Source organism: Cajanus cajan, chromosome 2, assembly GCF_000230855.2.
Source record: "Cajanus cajan strain Asha chromosome 2, NIPB_CcT2T_4, whole genome shotgun sequence".
NCBI lineage: Eukaryota > Viridiplantae > Streptophyta > Magnoliopsida > Fabales > Fabaceae > Cajanus > Cajanus cajan.
The window spans coordinates 65,543,088-65,563,087 of NC_138518.1; the positions used below are offsets into that span (position 1 = coordinate 65,543,088).

Genomic DNA, 20,000 nt, shown 5'->3' on the forward strand with positions numbered 1-20,000 from the left:
ATTTTTCTGATTTTGTGCCGCTGAGGGCTGGATAACGCAGGGATCCGTCTAGGGGATGTGCAGTCATTCATAGGTTCCTGTGCCCCAACTTGCATTGCATTGTTGGTACCCATGGGGAATTTCTGACTCCTTGGGGTGTAGACACAGATGCTCTCTCTCTGAGTTGAGCGGTGCCTTATGTTTAGCTGACGTCCTTTGACGTTGTGGAGTATCCCGGTTATCTTTATTCGGGTGTCTCTCTTTGATTTTTCTGATTTTTGTAGCCTCTGTGTAGGCTATTATCCACTGAGGGTATTCTGGATGTTGATTTTGATTTTGTCTCCACAGTCCACGATGCTGCTTTGACGATTATTTTTGTGCCACTGAGGGCTGGATAACGCAGGGATCCGTCTAGGGGATGTGCAGTCATTCATAGGTTCCTGTGCCCCAACTTGCATTGCATTGTTGGTACCCATGGGGAATTTCTGACTCCTTGGGGTGTAGACACAAATGCTCTCTCTCTGAGTTGAGCGGTGCCTTATGATTGGCTGACGTCCTTTCGACGATGGTGGAGTATCCCGGTTATCCTTATTCGGGTGACTCTTTTTGTTTTTCTGGTTTTGTCGCCTCTGTGTAGGCTGTTATCCGCTGGGGGATTTTGTCATTGATTGTGATTAGCCTCTTCTGTTAGGCAGATCATCTTGACGCTTGATGTTTGGCCAAGAGCCGGATTCCACTTGGGGAATGATTATTGATCTTTTGATTTTTTTCCTTTTTGTAGGAATACCTCTTGAGTAGGCGACTGGGGATTTGGGGATCTTATGTATCCCAGAGTATTATTTAGGAAGCCTCTACAGGCTTAGCCTCACTCAACGCCTGAGTTGGAGAGCTATCTTCCACTGAGGAAGTTTTAAGTCCTTTGACTAGATATACTGCTTGGGTGATCGTGTTTCCATTGGGAATTTTGTCGATCTTGCTTTGATAGCTCTCGCTGGGGATTTGTTCCGTGAGCTTGAGTTGGGGTTTCTCTGGGGAGTATTATTTCTGCGAGCCTCTCCAGGCTCAATTATTCTGATGAGAGTATTATTTCGGCAAGCCTCTCCAGGCTCAATTATTCTGTATGAGTATTATTTCGGCAAGCCTCTCCAGGCTCAGTTATTCTGCATGAGTATTGTTTTTTGTTCAGCCCGAGAATGCGAGCTGAGACGTCTTTTGGAGAGTATTATTTCGGCAAGCCTCTCCAGGCTTAATTATTTTGTGGGAGTATTTTTTCAGCAAGCCTCTCCAGGCTCAATTATTTTGTGGGAGTATTATTTCGGCAAGCCTCTCCAGGCTCAGTTATTCTGTGGGAGTATTGTTTCGGCAAGCCTCTCCAGGCTCAGTTATTCTGCATGATGAATTGGTTTTTTTGTTCAGCCCAAGAATGCAAGCTGAGATGTCTTTTTGGAGAGTTTTATTTTGGCAAGCCTCTCCAGGCTCAGTTATTCTGTATAATTTGTTGGATTTTCTGTATTTTGCCTTTTTGTTGATTTTGGCTTTTTCTGTGTTTTTGCCTTTTTTTGTTGATTTTGGCTTTTTCTGTGTTTTTGCCTTTTTTGGTTGATTTCGGCTTTTTCTGTACAGAAATGTTTCTGAGGAGTATTATTTTGGCAAGCCTCTTCAGGCTCAGTTATTCTGAGAGAGTATTATTTCGGCGAGCCTCTCCAGGCTCAATTATTCTGAGAGTATTATTTCGGCGAGCCTCTCCAGGCTCAGTTATTCTGTATGGTGAGAGAGTATTGTTTCTGCAAGCCTCTCCAGGCTTAATTATTCTGAGGAAGTATTTTTTCAGCAAGCCTCTCCAGGCTCAATCATTCTGTACAAACTGAGGAGTATTGTTTGTATCCTTGCCTTTTTTCGTTTTCGGCTTTTGTTGACTGCTGTCATACACAAGCAATTTTCTATTTTTTCTATTTTATGCAATTGCCTCATGATGAGGTCTTTGAATGTGCAATTAATGTGCGTGATGCACAAAATGCAAGTTTAATTATTTTATTTTTGGAAAAAATGAATGGCTCCCCCTATCCTCTTCTTCTTGGAGGAATTTTGTCATTGATGTGAGGGAGGATTTCTGTTATTGCCAATACGGCCGTTATTCATTTCAGTATGCCCGTATTGAATTGAAAATTTGTTCATAACCCTAATTTTGGTACGGGCATACTGAACATGATACGGGCGTATTGTTTTTCTGAAGTTTATATATATTTTTTGTTTTTTTCAATAAACAGAGAATAAGTGATCTTCCATTACACCTATCATCTGTATGCATGTATGCAGTATGATGCACCTAATTCTATTTGATTCACTTTTCAAAAGAATTAACCGATGCGTTTCTGTGTTTGGATTTTTGCCATTCCTCTAGACGGGCTGTGTGCTGCCGATTTCTGTAACCGAGGAATGATGCATGTTATATTGAGATTTGGTGTCATCAACCAAATGATTTTCCTTTCCTTTAGAAGATGTGTCAACCCTCCTATTGACTACTATATCTCCATGTTTCCACTAGATTATTCAAAAATCGTTTGGGACAAGAGAGAAAAGAAGGAAAGGATATTTTTTCCGAAAGTTTGTGTTTTAGAGGGGATTATTTATTTTTTGAAAAATGGATTTTGTAAGAATGGCTTGGCCAATGGTAGGCTTAAGTGTTTAGGCTTGTTTGTTTAAACACTTATGAAGTTAAGCACGTCTTGGTTATTAACGTTTGTGATTGGACAACTTGGATAGCTTTTCTTGAGCCCCTTTGTTGAATTCAGTTGGTGGTACCATCATGGATTTATTCTGTTTTTGATTGCCCTAACTTTTGCCTAAAACACCCATTTGTGGAGTTTTAGCGGGCTTTTGTTTTTGTTCATTATTTTGTAACCCTAATTTTTGCCTAGGTCACCCTTTTGTGGGATTCCTAGCGGGTCTTTTGCTCTTATTTTTGCGCAGTCCCCTTTTTGGGTTTCCTGCCGAGCTTTTTGTTTTTTTAGGATTTTTGTCCTGAATGGATTTCTTTTTATCCATGACGGCACTTATTGAGGCCAAGGAAAGGTGCTCCAAGTTGTCGTGCACATTTCCACACAAAATGATGTGGGTTTATTGATTATTAAGACGATTTTAACCTCACTTATGTTCATTCAAACAGGGTTAAATAATGTGGTTTAGAGTTTTATTGCAAGCAAGAAAAGAAGCAATAAGAAAGAATGATTTTATTATAATCATAGTGGAAAACATGTGCCCTATCGAGGCTCGGGGGTCGGGCTGTCCCCAAGGAGTAATCTCTAATAGTCATTAGGTTTACACATCCCTATCGGAAGGAGGAGAACACTTGATGACGACGACCGGCCTTGACGCTTGTGAACCGGCCTTCCTAAAGATCTGGCTTAAAGAACGTCGAGAAGGATCTTGATTCCTCTTCGTTCTTTGATCTTTAACAGGGTTGTATCCTAACCCTTATTTTCCCCGGATTATCCTTGATGATGGGTAGCTCGAGAATTCCTTGGGAATCCTTGCCAAGTCCTTGTCCTGGCAAGTATCCATTCTTGGTGAGCATGGAGGCTACCTTCTTCATTTCTCGGGGAAACGTTTCGACATTGGCGATTTCCAATGCTTGGAAGGCGGTTTCTAAAGCTTCCTCCGCTGCATCCACGTAAGGTATGGTGGATGGTTTACTGATGAGTATATCATCTTCAGCTTGTACAGTCACCAGCTTGTCACCCACAATGAATTTGACTTTCTGGTGGAGCGTAGAAGGTACAGCTTTCGCATCATGAATCCAAGGTCGGCCGAGGAGACAGCTGTATGCGGGAGTAATGTCCATCACTTGGAATTCGACATTAAAGATAGTGGGTCCAATTTGGATTGGAAGATTGATCTCTCCCACCACTTCTCTTTTAGAACCATCGAAGGCTCGAACGATCATGTTGCTCGGGCGTATTTGGACTCCCTTGATTGCCAATTGCTTGAGCGTTTTTTTTGGCATCACATTCAAGGAAGATCCATTATCTACCAAGACTTTAGCGATGTGATACTCCTTGCACTTTACAGAGATGTGCAAGGGCTTGTTATGATTCGGTCCCCCAGCGGGGATTTCTTCATCGGTGAAGGTGAGGTGATCACTAGCCGTGATGTGACTAACAATCCCCTCAAACTTGTCTTGGGAGATAGTGTGCGACACATATGCCTCGTTCAAGACTTTCAACAGAGCTTGTCGATGCGGTTCGGAGCATAGGATCAACGACAACAGAGTGATCTTTGCTGGCGTCTTATGAAGTTGATCCACGATGGAGTACTCGCTCTGTCGGATATATTTTAACAGCTCGTCTGTCTCCTCCTCGGATTCTTTTTCCTCGGTTTTCTTTTCTTTTTTTTCTTTATTCTTGGGGGCTTTATCATGAAGATCTTCGGGAGTGTAGATCCTGCCACTCCTAGTCATGCCCCCAAGTCCAGCGATGTTAGAGATATCGCTGTCGGCAGAAAAATGGATGTCGTATTTCCACGGCACAGCCTTATTCGATTCGTAGGAAAAAGGCCTTGGAGTAGTGATCCTTAACGGTGTCGGACCTTCCCCTTTATTCGTCTTAATTACCAACAACGGAGTTGACGTGTGTTCGCTTGGCGCGGTTGTTGGCTTACACTTGATAACGAACGGCGTGCGATCCATTCTTTGAACATACGCATCGATTTAATCCTTTCTTTTTATTTACGTTTATTAATGAATTACTAGGAGGGATGTATGAAATGCAAACCTAGATCCCTCCATAATCTTTGATAAGAATGCATGATATGAGATGATGACGTTGAATATGCATGCATTGTGTTTATTCAACTAAGCATTATCATGTTTTTAGGATGTCCCTAAGATGATGCATGATATTGCTTGGTTTGGATAAATAACCCTTTTTTCCTTTTTTTGGGTATTTTGTTTTTTGTATTTTTTTGGGTGAAAAGGGAAACTACCTACATGAATGTGATGAAGGTAGATGTTAACACCATGCAATGGAAGATTCTTATTCCTATTTATTTTTATTTTAAAAGAATAGGAATGTTGTATGTTTAAAGAAATGCAATGTATGCTCAAACAATTTCACATAAAAATGCACAAACAATTCACTCATCCACGAACAGTCACGAGCGAATCACGAGGTAGGGGTATCCTGCAGAAAAGTGCATATTCAAGGTGGTTCTAACTGTTCTCACCGGTCTGAGGCCTCCAAGGTGCCCCCATTATAGGGACCCAATTCCTCTCGTCGTAAGCCGATGGAAAGCTCCAACGCACTGTCGGACTCGAGTTCATGGTTATCACCTTGAGTGATGCTTTCCGACAACGGTCTACGGGCACCTATAGACCCATTCGACAACCGGCCGTACTAACATCCACTCCCTATGGCTTACCACTCATGCCCCTGGGTATAGAGGGAACTGTTGTGTGCAAAGGTTTGTGTGCAATTTATATTTCAAACAATTGCGAGAATTTAAACATACAACAGTTATTAAAGCCAAATAGATAAACATGTTATCATACAAGCAAGGGGTAATGAAGTAATTTTAACTATTATTTGTTAAAAATAATCTGTCACTAAATGGGACTGACTCTCGAGGCTTCCCCAGCGGAGTCGCCATCTGTCGCCACCGGCCCGAAACGGGCTTTCGGCATTCGCGAAGGATGGTTGGACTCTTTTATTTGTTTAAATATATGGATTGCTAGAATGACTTATTCTCAAACTGAGACCTTGTCAAACGAGCAATTTTATTAAAAGGTTCACCAATCCATGTTAATCCCAAGCGGGACCCTCCATAGATTAGCGGTTTTCATAAAAAGGAAGGGTTCGTGGAGTCGCCACCAATGTTTTACTCAAAACATTGGAAAAAGAAGTTTAAGGCAATCGATTCAAAAATCGACTTCGGCCATGACAACCAGAGTCGGGTAAGGGAGTCGGTTACGCGTGGGGAAGGTGTTAGCACCCCACAGCGCCCCTTTTGGGTTCCCTATGACAGATTATTTCTAAAAATAATAGTGCGAAATTACTAAATTACCCCTATTTATTCTAAACAATTATAACTTAACTATCTACATGATGACAGTTAAATATACACATAGAAAGCAGTAAAAGGAAGGACTTTAAAGATATAAACCTTTGAAGCGTGCTTTCTTATATATCTTGACAGAAATTGGGAAGCGTTTTGGCGTTCCCTCCCTCTACAAGACCACTCGCTCCCTCCTAAAAAATAATTTTTGACTTGGAAATCCGATGGATTTCCCTTCGACTTAGTTTGAGACTCAAGCAAAATGCTCAGAACTCAAAAACTTCGTCGGATCAACTCTCCGAGTGATTTCTAGGCAGAGCACTGCTCAAAAAAACCCAGAATACTCAAGAAGAGGGTTAAAACTCAGTCCAAAAGTGTCAAATGACGTCCCATTGACGTCATATTTATAGGGATGAGGCTCAATACGGTTTATGAGGGTCAATACGGTCCGTATTGAAGTTTTGAACTACAATACGGCCGTATTGAATTCAATACGGCCGTATTGAAGTTCAAAAACCTCAATACGGCCGTATTGAAGTTCAGTGCAGCCGTATTGAGTTCAAAAACCTCAATACGGCCGTATTGAAGTTCAGTGCAGCCGTATTGAGTTCAATGCAGCCGTATTGAAGCTCAGAAACTTCAATACGGCCGTATTGAACTTCTGGGAGGCCGTATTGGGCTTCATTCCCTCCACTTTCTTATTCTTTGCTACTCTAAGACCTCTAAACCTACAGATTGTCATCCTAGGGTCTTCCAGGAGTCCTTCCGGGTGACTTTCCTTTGATCTTCGAGAGTCTTCGAGTCTTATTTCCGACCCGGACAATTTTAGGGGTCTACAGGTACGTGGACTTACTGACAACTTTCGGAACACCACCGGATACAAGGCGGGTCATGGTCCGATACCTCCTCGTGGAAGCCAACACTTCCTACAACATCATCATCGGAAGGCCCACCTTAAACCAACTCGGAGCGGTAGTGTCAACCCCACACCTCACCATGAAGTTCCCAGGCAAGGACGGTAAAATCATCTCCATCAAGGCTAATCAGAAAACGGCTCGGCAATGCTATGCCGAGAGTCTGAAGGTCTCCTCGTCCAGCAAGCAAAGCAAGGAGGATCCCCCCACCGTAGCTTCTTAAGTTTCATTTCTTTTTTAAGTATTGAACAAAGTTGTGCACTCTTTTCTCGCCCCAGTCTTTGACTGTGAGGGTTTTTAACGAGGCACACAGGCATAATAAATAAAATTACTCATTTTGCTCAATCCATACTCTTATCTTTCTGCTTACATAAAGGACGAAAACGAACCTTAAACGCGCAAATGCAAATTTCGAGGTCGAATACGAACCTCAACACTCTCGCTAAAGGTCGAGTTCGACCCTTAATTAAATAGTCCATCTAAATTCTAAGGTCGAATTCGAACCTCGGTTTATTAAGGTCAAGTCTGAACCTTCACGAAAATCTAAGGTCGAATTCGAACCTCGGATTATTAAGGTCAAGTCTGAACCTTCATGAAAATCTAAGGTCGAATTCGAACCTCGGTTTATTAAGGTCAAGTCTGAACCTTCACGAAAATCTAAGGTTGAATTCGAACCTCGATTTATTAAGGTCAAGTCTGAACCTTCACGAAAATCTAAGGTCGAATTCGAACCTCGGTTTATTAAGGTCAATTCTGAACCTTCACGAAAATCTAAGGTCGAATTCGAACCTCGGTTTATTAAGGTCAAGTCTGAACCTTCACGAAAATCTAAGGTCGAATTCGAACCTGGTTTATTAAGGTCAAGTCTGAACCTTCACGAAAATCTAAGGTCGAATTCGAACCTCGGATTATTAAGGTCAAGTCTGAACCTTCACAAAAATCTAAGGTCGAATTCGAACCTCGATTTATTAAGGTCAAGTCTGAACCTTCACGAAAATCTAAGGTCGAATTCGAACATCGGATTATTAAGGTCAAGTCTGAACCTTCACGAAAATCTAAGGTCGAATTCGAACCTCGGTTTATTAAGGTCAAGTCTGAACCTTCACGAAAATCTAAGGTCGAATTCGAACCTCGGTTTATTAAGGTCAAGTCTGAACCTTCACGAAAATCTAAGGTCGAATTCGAACCTCGGATTATTAAGGTAGGTCTGAACCTTCACGAAAATCTAAGGTCGAATACGAATCTGGGCACTCTCGTTAACGGTCGAGTTCGAACCTTAATCAAATCGTTTCACTCAAAATTTAGGTCCAGGACGAACCTCAGCTTAATCGTTTCAAATTGGAGGTCAAACTTGAACCTCCACGAAAACCTAAAGTCGAGTCCGAACCTCGCGCTATCAAGGTCAAATCCGCACCCTCATGAAAGTTTCAAAAAACAGACATCAGAATGCATACACAACGGAAATCGAGCACAAGCGCAACTCAATCTTTTTCCCTCAAAGTTGAGGTCGAGTTCGAACCCCAACACCCTCACCTATGATCGGATACAAAACCTAACATATTAATCTAACGACAAGTGCGAAATCTCAACGGGTCACTCAAACTTAGGCCGAATCCAAAGCATACCAGGGACATCAAACATATGTCTCAAAGCACGCACGTGTCAAAAATCAGACGAAGTCGCAGATGAAGAAAAACACATATATCCATAGAAGCAAAGTTTCCAAGGTTCAATACATCAAGTCAAGAAAAGGAAAACATAAAGCAAAAAAGAGAACAAGAACGGCCTAGGCTGAGGCATTTCCACTCGAACTGTCATCGACATCATCTTCCCTGACCAGCTTCCCAAAGCGGACGACCTTTTCCACATGCAAGGAGGAGAAGTCAAACCCGGGAGCCAGGAGACGTGCCTGACGAGCAGCCTTTTGAAAGCCCCTCTTGTGCTCCATCACAACGGAGCGTTCGACCTCCGCGAGCCTCTTCTCCGTGGCCGCTTTCCCCCGTCGCCAGCTCCACGAGCTCCGCCTTCAAGGTGGCAATCTTGTCCTCACGGCCACCAAGAATGACCTCGCTACGGAGGCGCTCCTCAGCCGCCGCCGCCAACTCTCCCTTAAGAGAGGTCACAACGTCCTCTAGAGCCCGCACTTGGCTGCGAGAAGACGTCACCTCATCCTCCAAAGAGCGATCGCGACCCCGAGAGAAGGCGACGAGCTCTTGCAACTCCCCCACCTGGGAAGCATAAGCCTCGTTGGATCGTAAAGCGATCTCAAGAGACTTCTGCACCCTTACAAGATCGCCCCGCACAGACTGAAGCTCCACCTCCTGCCGCCTCGCCTCACCAACAGCAACACTGAGAGCCTTGTTCTCCTCCCTCAGGATCTTATTTGCATCCTTCTAGGGTTGAAGTCGGCCCCTCAGCTTAGCCAGCTCCTCTTGCTGCTTGGCCAGGCCCTCCTGCTGCTTGACCCACCTCGGCTTACAGTGGCCTAGGATGCCCATAGCCCTCTGCAGCAGGACCTGAGCAGCATCGAAACTATCCTCGGGGCCGACCTCCTCTATCAGCCCCTGGTCCTCTGAGCTCAACGAACCCTGAGGGAAGAACTTCTCAGCGGTCACCCCCGCGCTCCACAGGGAGTCCAGGTCGGCCGAAGCGCTCACATGGTCTAGCCGCACCTTTGAGAGGCCCCCCGAAGCGATGGGCCAAGTATCGGCTCCGGGAAACCCCCTGTGATGAGCCAGACGGCAGTGCCAAAGCTGCAACGGGGGACAAGGGAACCTCCGACCTCGCCTGCGAAAACCAGCCCCATGTCAAAAAAAGGGATAAGATGACAAACAGGAAACCACGAAAGTCAGGGAATACAACTTACCTCAGCAGCAGGAGCAACCTGCTCGGTGGCCGGAACCGCCACCTCGATAGCCTAGGGGACCCGCCCAGCAGCCTGCGTCGTCGCCTCGGCGGTATCTCCCTCCTACGACAGACGGCCCCAGGTCAGAACACAGAAAAACACAATAAGTGACATTACAAAAGCAATAGTAACAGGGTTCTCACCACCTCGGCAGCCTGGGCGACCTGCTCAGTGGCCGGAATCACCACCTTGGCAGCCTGAACCACCTCCTCAAAAGCCACCTGAGGAGCCTCCTTGGGCGGTGGACTCTCAGTAAGGTCCACCGCACTCGCATCAGCTGCCGTGGAGGTCACCTCCTCGGCATCCGCAGGGGCAGAGGTCCCCCCGACCTCCTTCGCTCCCCTTTTCCTCTTTCGGCTGACCTTTAGAGGGGGAACATCCTCCTCTTAAGGCTCGGGGACCTCGAGATCTGTGACATTGTAGCGATGTTTGAGCTCGCGCCACAAATTCTTCCCCATGATACCTACAGACAAGAAGCAAAACACATCAGCAAAAGAAAGCTACACAAACCCCAAGCCACCGAAAAACAAAATACTCACTCTCCAAACCCTCTCCCTGTATGCCGAGTTCGCAAGCGACAGAACGAGCTTGCAATCCAGCGAGCGAGGAAGTGCAGCGAGATTGTCGATAGCAGCCACCTCCGAGGCCGTCAGTTTCTCCTGGCCTACCCTATGAAACCTAGACGGTTTGGGGCACCAGTAGAAAGGGAATTTCGGCAGCCCGCCGAAATAAAATGCCCCATCCTCCAAAGGGTCAACATTCACAAGAGCAACCCGGAAAACAAACCCCCATCCCTACTGCCATTCAAGGACAGAATGCCATATGGCGGAACGTCTAACTTCAACTGATAAAAATGAAGAAAGACGGGAAGGGATACCTCTATCCCTAAAACTGTACACAGGACTTGAAAAGCCCTTAAGAAACCCCAACTATTGGGGTGCAACTGGCAAGGAGCCGCGTTGACATGGTTCAAAAAATCACACTCAAACTGAGTGAGAGGAAGACAGACGCCTAAATCCCTAAAGAAACAATAGTACATATAGAAATGGGGAGAATCGGTAGACTTCCCCATGTACACACCCTCACCAGCCTGACAGGGTTCAAGCCGGATCATTCGGGAGATAGAAGGGTCGCAAACCCTGCACGACCTGGCGATCCTATTGACCTCAAGAAAGGTCCGAAAGACACTTTGGATGCCCCCCACCTCGCACTTGACCCAGTCATAGCCAGGAATGCCCGGCTCCGGGCCCCGGGGTGGATCCCTCTTTTCGGTGGCGACTTTCCCGGTAGCCACCGCCTTACCACGCGCCTTGCCCCGAGAAGGCGCAGAAGAACCGACACTACTTCCCCCAGCCATGAAAAAGACAAGAAAGACTTGAAGAAGGTTGGGGAAGAAGGAAAAAGAAGACTGTAGAAAGGAAGTACCTGGTACTCTCCCTCAGAAATTGACCCTAACAGTGACTGGGTTACCGGAAACGACGGCGGAAACGGAGAAAACGGAGACGGAAGATGAGCAGAAAAACGAGAGGAACAGCGTACGCAAGAAGCTGAAAAAGCGAAAAGTGAGCAAAGTGAGAGGCGAAGAGGGGCATATGAGAGAAAAGAAAGTTTTCTCCCAAAATTCAAAACGGTCATGCCATGTGTCAACCTAAGGGCACGCCTGACAACGCAATTAATCACAAATTCATCATTGTATAACCGTCATTTCCCATGACACGCCACTCGCACGTTTCCGGGAAATGAATAGTCGCGACACGTGTCACCACAACGAGCAAACGTACGCGAGAGGTCACCTCCTCCCAGCAAGCTCGGCCTTAACTCCCCGACCTACGGTTTTTGGAGCTCGGGGGGCTAGTGTACTATCCGAACCTTGATATGCCAAGGTCGAGTCCGAACCTTGAGATCACATTTTCTTAACTAAGGTCGAGTTTGAACCTTGATATGCCAAGGTCGAGTCCAAACCTTGAGATCACATTTTCTTAACCAAGGTCGAGTCCGAACCTTGATATGCCACGGTCGAGTCCAAACCTTGAGATCACATTTTCTTAACCAAGGTCGAGCTCGAACCTTCAAACAACAAATCTGGGAGCTCCTCAGAAGCCCCTTCGCTCTTACATCACTCGGTGCTTGGGGGGAAGTGTACTGGCCAGCCAAGTTACCGACTTGTCCTTCACCAATCTATTGACTCAATCAAAGGTTTACTAGCCTGACCAAGCAGTAAATTCATCATTGCCGAGTCCCTTAGCTCGGCCATGAAATATGGACATCAGAATGCGACATCGGAGTCTCTTTTGCAGGTAGCACCCCCATCTTGGAGCACCAACATACCAGTGAAGGAGGCTCACCGATCTTACCTGGCAAATCACCTCTATGGCAGATTTCCGGTAAGAACAGATACTAATAGTTGAATATCACTGGAAAAAAATTGATATATATATATATACTCCATTGTGATACAATATATATTATTAAACATCACTTTTATTTATATTTTATTATATTATATATATATATATATATAATATGTTAATATATTATTAAAAAATATAGATATAGAGTATATATAGTGATATATAAAATATGTAGTTAAATCTCATTCAAAATTAACATTAAAATTATGTGTAGGTATATGTCAAATAAATTTATACTTACATATATTGCATTTATAATAACACCTTTTGTATGTTATTATATGTGACATTTCTTGTAGTGAACTAAAAACGAACTAGTTAAAATTAATTTGTAAGAATTTTTTTGTAAGGACTAAAATTAAAAAATAAAGAAAACTTGAATTATAGGGAAAAAATAGGATACCCAAATTTTTTCATTTAATAGCTTTTGATTTAAAAGATTTTATTAAATATAGTAGTACTGTATTAAAGTATATATATATATATATATATATATATATATATATATATATATATATATATATATATATATATTATTCGTTCTTGGAAGTTGTTTAATTGAAAATTATTAATTTTTATAATAATTAATTTAAAAGTTGTACTAATTTCTAATTAATTTGACATACAAATCTTTATATTAACAATTAAATCAGTTTCACTCTAAAACTAACTAATAATTCATATCATACAACTTGATTTTAAAATATTGTATATATAGTAAACTTTTTAAGTAGATATCAATTTACAAATATTTAGTATTATTATATATAGATAAAAATATACATGATTATATAGAGATGTAGTGTGTATATATATAGTTGAAAGTTTACAAAGTTGATTTATATGATTTTGGTTAAGACCAATTAAGTTTAAATATGCTTTTGGTTATGTAATATATTATTTTTAAATTATTATAATTTTTTAAATGGTTATATATATATATATATATTTTACTTGCTATTTTATTAATATAACTTTTTTTTTCTCTTCTTATATATGTTCATATTATATGTGGACAATTCTTTTAATCCTTATAATTCTTTTAATTCTTTGGGTAATAGACTTAATTGAGTAGGTGTTTGTCATGTAAGTACTTATAATCAAAGAGAATGGAAGTTAAATTATTTTCCACATAAGTTATGATAAGTTAATTTCATAAAATATCCTAGCTAAAGAACTTATTGAAATAATTAAGTTTAAAAAACCTGAGAACATATTCATCCAAGCACTAACACAAATATTTTTGTTACGATAAACTCAAATAAGTTGTAAATAAACTTTTCTAAATGCACATCTAATCTTTTCCCACCCGCCTTCCATTCAAAACCCATTTTTCTTGCCAATTATTGAAGCTCCAATATTGTCTTTACATAAACTTTAAAACAAATGGATACTAATATTACGATCATATATAATTTGTTATACTAAAAAGAAAAATTATATATGACACCCACTACAACAAAATAGACTTTTACTGACATTTAATATGACTTTTAGTGGTAATAAAAATTGCTACAAAATTTTTTACTAGCATTTTCACAATAGTCATTGTATACATGCAGTGTCGCTAAAATATTTAATAGTAATTATTTTGAATACTGGTAAAAATTCTTATAATAGTAAAAAAATGTATAATTTTTTGAAGCATTTTTTACTTTCTAGTTAATATGAGACTTGTAAGATGAGTTCAAATATTCTTTAATTATCTTATTTTTAGTCAATATGAGACTTGTAAGATGATGGTTGTCTTCTACTTATATATTCTTTAATTTCTTTAGAATAGTAAATTATAGGTCTAACTCAACCTTATAAAACAAACTTGTAAGGTGAGAGTTAGCATCCATTTATATACTCTTTATTTATCTTATTTCTAGTCGATGTGGAACTTAAGTTTTTCACAATAAATAATTGTCGCTAATAGTAAATTTTAGTGTGATACAAATATATTTTTAGTGACTATTATATATTAATCATTAATATTTTTATTAAATAATAAAATAAAGACAATTAATTTATTGCCGTTAAATAATTGTCGCTAATAATAAATTTTGTTGTAATGACCTTTTATACATTCTTCCGGACTCTCTTAATATATTTTTTTCTTTTCTAAATAGAAAATTATTTAAAAATAATTTTATTTCTTACATAAATAACTAAATGTATATTTTTATGAAATATTTTAAATCAATTACCTTCTGCGGTTTATGAGTTTTGCATTGTTGGTTTAAATGCGTAAATCAAGTGCTTAAAATAGTATGCTAAAATCTCATTGAACATACCAGAACGATTGCATCAGAAACACGGATGTTGATAGAGAAAAGATGTAAATATTCATCTTCACAAATTTATATTTTAAATTTTGGTCGTTGTTATTGTGGTTTTTTTATTTTTTATTTTTATACATTAAGGCTGAGTTGAATCTTGATGCTGCTAATCTTACATATTTATGCAAATAATTGAAGAAACTGCCATTTTTCAATGCATTTACGGCTCTCTTATTCTCCGTAAAACCTATTTTTGAATTAAAGGAAAAAAAATTAAATTTTGCATTAAAATTAATTAAGCAGCTCATTGTTTTATATGCAAGAATGAAGAAAGATTAACATGGCAGCAATATATGTTCAAATAAAAAATTAAAAAAAAAAGGAGAGTCGGATTGAATAGTTGGAACGTATCTCCGATAAATGCGGCTACCTGTCGCCTCTTTTATTTCTCCTCAATTGTTCTAGAGAGGGTGACCATATTCTGTAATTTTCTTTTAACTGAGAGATAAAAGAGAAAGAAAGGAATACTTAATCAATACACCAATTATTAACAAAACGTATACTGACACATTTTTAACCTTTGATGATAGTGTTGGATAAATTAGTGTTATTCCTACACTCAAGACATAATTAATGACAAATAAGTTATTAATTAATACTATATTGATTACGACTTGTTTTTTCAACAAGTAATATTTTTTAGATCTCTCAATATTTTTGTTAAAAATAATTTTAATTTATACATCCTAAAAATAGTGATTTTAGTCTTTATATTAATTTTTTAATGCAATACATTTTGTTTGCTCACAAGTCAAAATGATGTATAAAGTCAAGCGAAAATCTACCACATTTAAGAAATACGAGGAAAAAATTACTTTTTAAAGTATATTAATAAAGATTAAAATCAATTTTAACGGAATCTTGAGGCACTTAAAAATATATTTACCTTCTAATTTATTAATTTACAGAAATAGATCATTAGTTTGTTATAACAAGTTAACAACTAATAAATAGACGTTAATTAATTAATTTCTCATCGGCGTGTGAGAAGTGTAATATAACCTAACGTGTACAAAAAATATTTTAGTTATACAGCACACCAACACTCATTTTGTTAGTCCTACCATTTTTGTTTTCTTGTTATTATTTAACAAATTGTTGCGTATGAAAGGGAGAGCTTGGAGCCATATTTTGTGTTAAAAGTCAGCGTCTGTGTTTTTCAATTCTCTTCTGTGTATATTTGGAGAAAGGAACAGTTAGTTTTCAACCTCCAAAACACCTGTTCATTTTCTTTTTCTTGCCTAGTAATCAGAATAAATCCCATTCCCTCAGGAGAAAGTTTTCATTCTCATTAGTCGACACAACCTCTTAATCAAAATTCAAACCTAGCTATCCCAACACACATACAAAAATTTCCTAGATTTGCATGTTTATTTTAAACTCTGCAAATTAGAGGCTACAAGCAATATATGTTCCATAACATGGCACTGCTTTTCTCCTAATTGAAGCCTTTTCACTAAGGAAAAAGCATGTGCAATATCCTTGGCACAATTATGGAGAATTATCAAGGTGATTTAAGCGATGTAATTCGTGCTAGTGGTGCATCATATGGCAGTTGCAGCACGGGAACTTCATCATCTGAAGCTGCTGCTCCCTTGACTCGTGATCATTACTGGCAGTTCTCTTCTGATCCCATGATTTTCTCTTCTGTTTTGGAAGACCCTAGTGGAAACTTTGGTGATCCATTCTCAAATACTAGAGATCCCTTTCTTCATGAGCTTCTTTTGCCTGGCTCTGCAGCCTACTTTAACAGCACAAGTTCTGCAGAAATCAGCAATTCTGGTAGTAGTAATTGCTGTGGTTTGGCACAAAAGATTCTTGAGGATGATATGAAGAGGCCTTGTAACAGCATATTGTCAAACATGATTCAGATCTCTCCCAATGAAAAGTTACCCATTTTGCCAGTGGTGGATGCTTCCTCAAGGGCACTCAAGCCTTCTGGTGTGGTTTCAGGTAATAACATGATTGATGCAACAAAAACCTCTAAAGATCATAGCTTGGTGGGCAACACAGAAGTGCAGATCTCATCTCCACGGAATCCAGGTCTTAAGAGAAGGTGAGGGATTAGTTAATTGATTAATTAAATAATAAACTAATAACTGAATTAAATGGAGAACTGCTTCCAAGAAGTGAGTTAAATTATTATACTACTATAAATTTACATTTGTCGATTAGTTTTATGTAGGCATCATAAATTTTCCAAATGTAATTAATCACATTCAGAGTCATTTTTGGGAACTACAATTTTTTGTATAAAACCGCGGTGATGGGGATAAAGTAGGGTTTGGCATGAGTGAGGTAATTCTTTTGTCTTATTTTGCAAATATGTTTGATTGACTGCATCTGGTCATAAGAACTAAGAGGGTTATAATTAGTTTCAAGTTGAAAACAGTTCATTGTGATCAAGACTAAACATGGTCCTTTATAGGGTTAATCCACCTGAAAAGTAGAGCTAGCTATAGCTAGGTGTCACCATAACAGTCACATACTGAGCTTTCAAGAAAGCTTATCGTAAACTACTTTTCTTCCGAACACACCTGAAATGTCCTGTTCCTTTGATCATAAGATGAAAACCATAACCCTTTTCTTGGCCACAATATTTCCACTATTTCAGTGGAAGAATTAACACCAAATCAGAAATTAAACACTTGGTTTAGTGGGAGTTATATATTAATATCTCTTTAATCATCACATATATATGTGCATATAATATATTCTATTTTTATAACTCATTTTTACAACTGTTTCTATATTTAAGAAGAGAGAAGTACAGTATAAAATATACTAATGTCTTAAAAAGATATAGAGAAAAAGATACGTCATAAAAAAAAGTGTATAGGAACTATGTAACTTCATGGAATGCGTGGAGCTATGTAAGTTATGATATTGTTGTGTAATTGCAGGAAGATCCAGGCAAAGAAGTCGATTTGTGTTCCTGCACCTGCAGCTACACCAAATAGCAGACAAAGTGGCGAGGTAGTTCCTTCTGATCTGTGGGCTTGGAGAAAATATGGCCAGAAACCCATTAAAGGTTCTCCGTATCCAAGGTAAGTTGGTATAGTGTGATCTTTCTCGGAAAGATAAGGTATTTTAATGAAGATTTTTCCTAACTTCTTTAAAGCAAGAAAGCACGTAAAGTGACAAAAGTACCATACCTATTAAGTTCTGTCCTATGTAAAATTAATGAGAAAAATAATATTTGTGTCTACATCTAAATTAAACTATTTGGTAAACTTAAATTCACTTAATTAAACTATTAAAATAATATATATATATATATTATTTTGTTCACTTAACACGTTTATTTACTTTTTGATATGAATTAGTATTAATTTTGTAAAATCAACATTTTTCCCCGTATATATCAGTCTAAGATTAAATTATAACATAAAAATGTCAGTACATTTTAATTAATTTTTTATAACATTAGCAAAATCATTTAATAAAATTATATGGGCAACTCCACAATCAAATATTGTTATTTTGTATATCTAAATTATGTTTCTTTTGAGTATTCATTTCCTTTTCCTCCAAATGAAAAATGACATCTCAACGAAAATTAGTTTATTTTAAGTTACGTATATTTTTTTTATAAATAAATATTAATTGTTAATTGTTAATGAGGAATTCGAATCCACATTTTGTTTATCACTCCAACACTATATCCCTATCAAATCACTGGGATCACTCATCACTCCAATAAGGTATCATATTTTTATTGGATGGCAATGAAGGAAACAAGAAAAAGAGCACTAGTTGTATGATATGATCCCTTGTGGTGTACTGGTGTTTTTTTCATTATTTCTTACCCAGTGCTTTGTCACAGTTTGAGGTTTAAGAACAACTAGGTAAAGTTATCCCTTCCCAAAAGCTCTTTTTGGCAAATTTTTATATTGGAAGAAATTTACTGTACTCACGTCAAGCAATTTATATTTATGGTACGTAACCTTATGTCATTGGTGCAGGTGATGGAATTCTTGGTCTTTCTCAATGTCATTTATGGATTCTTATGTTTGTCTCTCTCTCTTGTTACCTCATGTAGGGGTTACTATAGATGCAGCAGCTCAAAGGGTTGCCCTGCAAGAAAACAAGTTGAGAGGAGTAGAACTGACCCAAACATGTTGGTCATTACTTACACCTCAGAGCACAACCATCCATGGCCAACTCAGAGAAATGCTTTCGCTGGTTCATCTCGATCACAACCTTCCAAGAACAACAACATTGCTGCTTCAAAGAATTCAGATGAGGAAGAGAGCAACAGTGACAGCAATAATGTAAACAACAGTGGTTCTGTAAAGGAAGAGAAGCAACTTGAGATGGATGATGAAGAATTTAGTGATATTGGAGTCCCTTACGAGCCAATATCTAATGTGAATAACCAACAACAACCTGATCAGGACTTATTTGCAGAATTGGAAAAAGTAGAAGCTCACTCACTAAACCTATTGTCTCCACAAGGTTTTGATGATCAGCAAAGGGAATCCAACGTTTTAGATTCATTCCATTTCTTTGACTGAGTGGTGATAACAACACCAACTACCACCGCGTTTGAAGAATATAAGAGAAGATCGTATATATAATATATAAGACCTTGAGTGAGAAGCACCACCTCCCTCACAATAATCTTTTAATAGGTGCAACTCATCATCGGATTTCAAGTATGTCACGTGGGGGAGATTCGAGATCATAAACCCACTTTTCTTGTGTTCTAGTTTCTTCTTTTTCTTTCTTTTTACCTGTCATTTAGCATTACAGTCAGGGAGGTAAATTAGTGGGAAAAAAAATGGGATTCTATGTGTGGGAGTGCTGCTTGATTGGAAGCACACACAACGAGTCACACGTTCCTTTTGGAATTGGTGGATGGGACAGAAAGCTGAGGAACAGAAGATATTAACAGTTAAAACAATTTCTATAGACTTTATTGATTCAAAAGCTCACCGAGTAGATCAATGATTAAAGTATGAGAGGCTACTCCTTTCATCGTATAGTGGGAAAAATCATTTTAGCCCCCCACCCCCCATGTGGGTTATTCTTGAAGTGACAAGAGAAATTAAAATGGGCTCGGAGATTTTATCAGATTTCCCTCCCGGCCGGATGAAAATATAAATTTGTGTTATATAAAAAAGATAATAGGGTAAAATAAAGTATAGCAATGATAAATTTATTATATTCTTTCTCACACTTTAGATATATATGAGCACTAGTGTCCATATATACTAATACAAAAGAGGTATTTTACGTCGGTTATTTTGAGTTTTTTATGTCAGAAAAAATATTGACGTTAATGTGGGAGACGTAAATCTACGTCGACTTTGTAAAACTGACATAAATTTATGTCGGACATTACCAAGGTCCGACGTAAAAAAGTAGTGAAAAAATAAATAAATAAAAATATAACGAGTGCAGAACGACCCGTTCT

The 20,000-nt window shown here is 39.0% G+C and overlaps 1 protein-coding gene across 1 annotated transcript; it reads left to right on the forward strand.

Annotated features, from left to right (window-relative positions):
• Window positions 1-15,651: 15,651 nt before the first annotated feature.
• LOC109814522 (putative WRKY transcription factor 14) lies at window positions 15,652-19,760 on the forward strand. Its single transcript, XM_020378975.3, has 3 exons — window positions 15,652-16,637; window positions 17,485-17,628; window positions 18,624-19,760. Exons 1-3 carry the CDS (start codon window positions 16,051-16,053, stop codon window positions 19,096-19,098), a joined length of 1,206 nt encoding a protein of 401 aa, XP_020234564.2. The 5' UTR covers window positions 15,652-16,050; the 3' UTR covers window positions 19,099-19,760.
• The last annotated feature ends 240 nt before the right edge of the window (window positions 19,761-20,000 follow it).

Bases quoted from the DNA above. Each gene is read 5' to 3' on its own strand.
- LOC109814522 (XM_020378975.3), top strand. From the start codon at position 16,051: ATGTGCAATATCCTTGGCACAATTATGGAGAATTATCAAGGTGATTTA. The intron at 16,638-17,484 runs GTGAGGGATTAG...GTGTAATTGCAG, and splicing joins AATCCAGGTCTTAAGAGAAG to GAAGATCCAGGCAAAGAAGT. The intron at 17,629-18,623 runs GTAAGTTGGTAT...TACCTCATGTAG, and splicing joins AAAGGTTCTCCGTATCCAAG to GGGTTACTATAGATGCAGCA.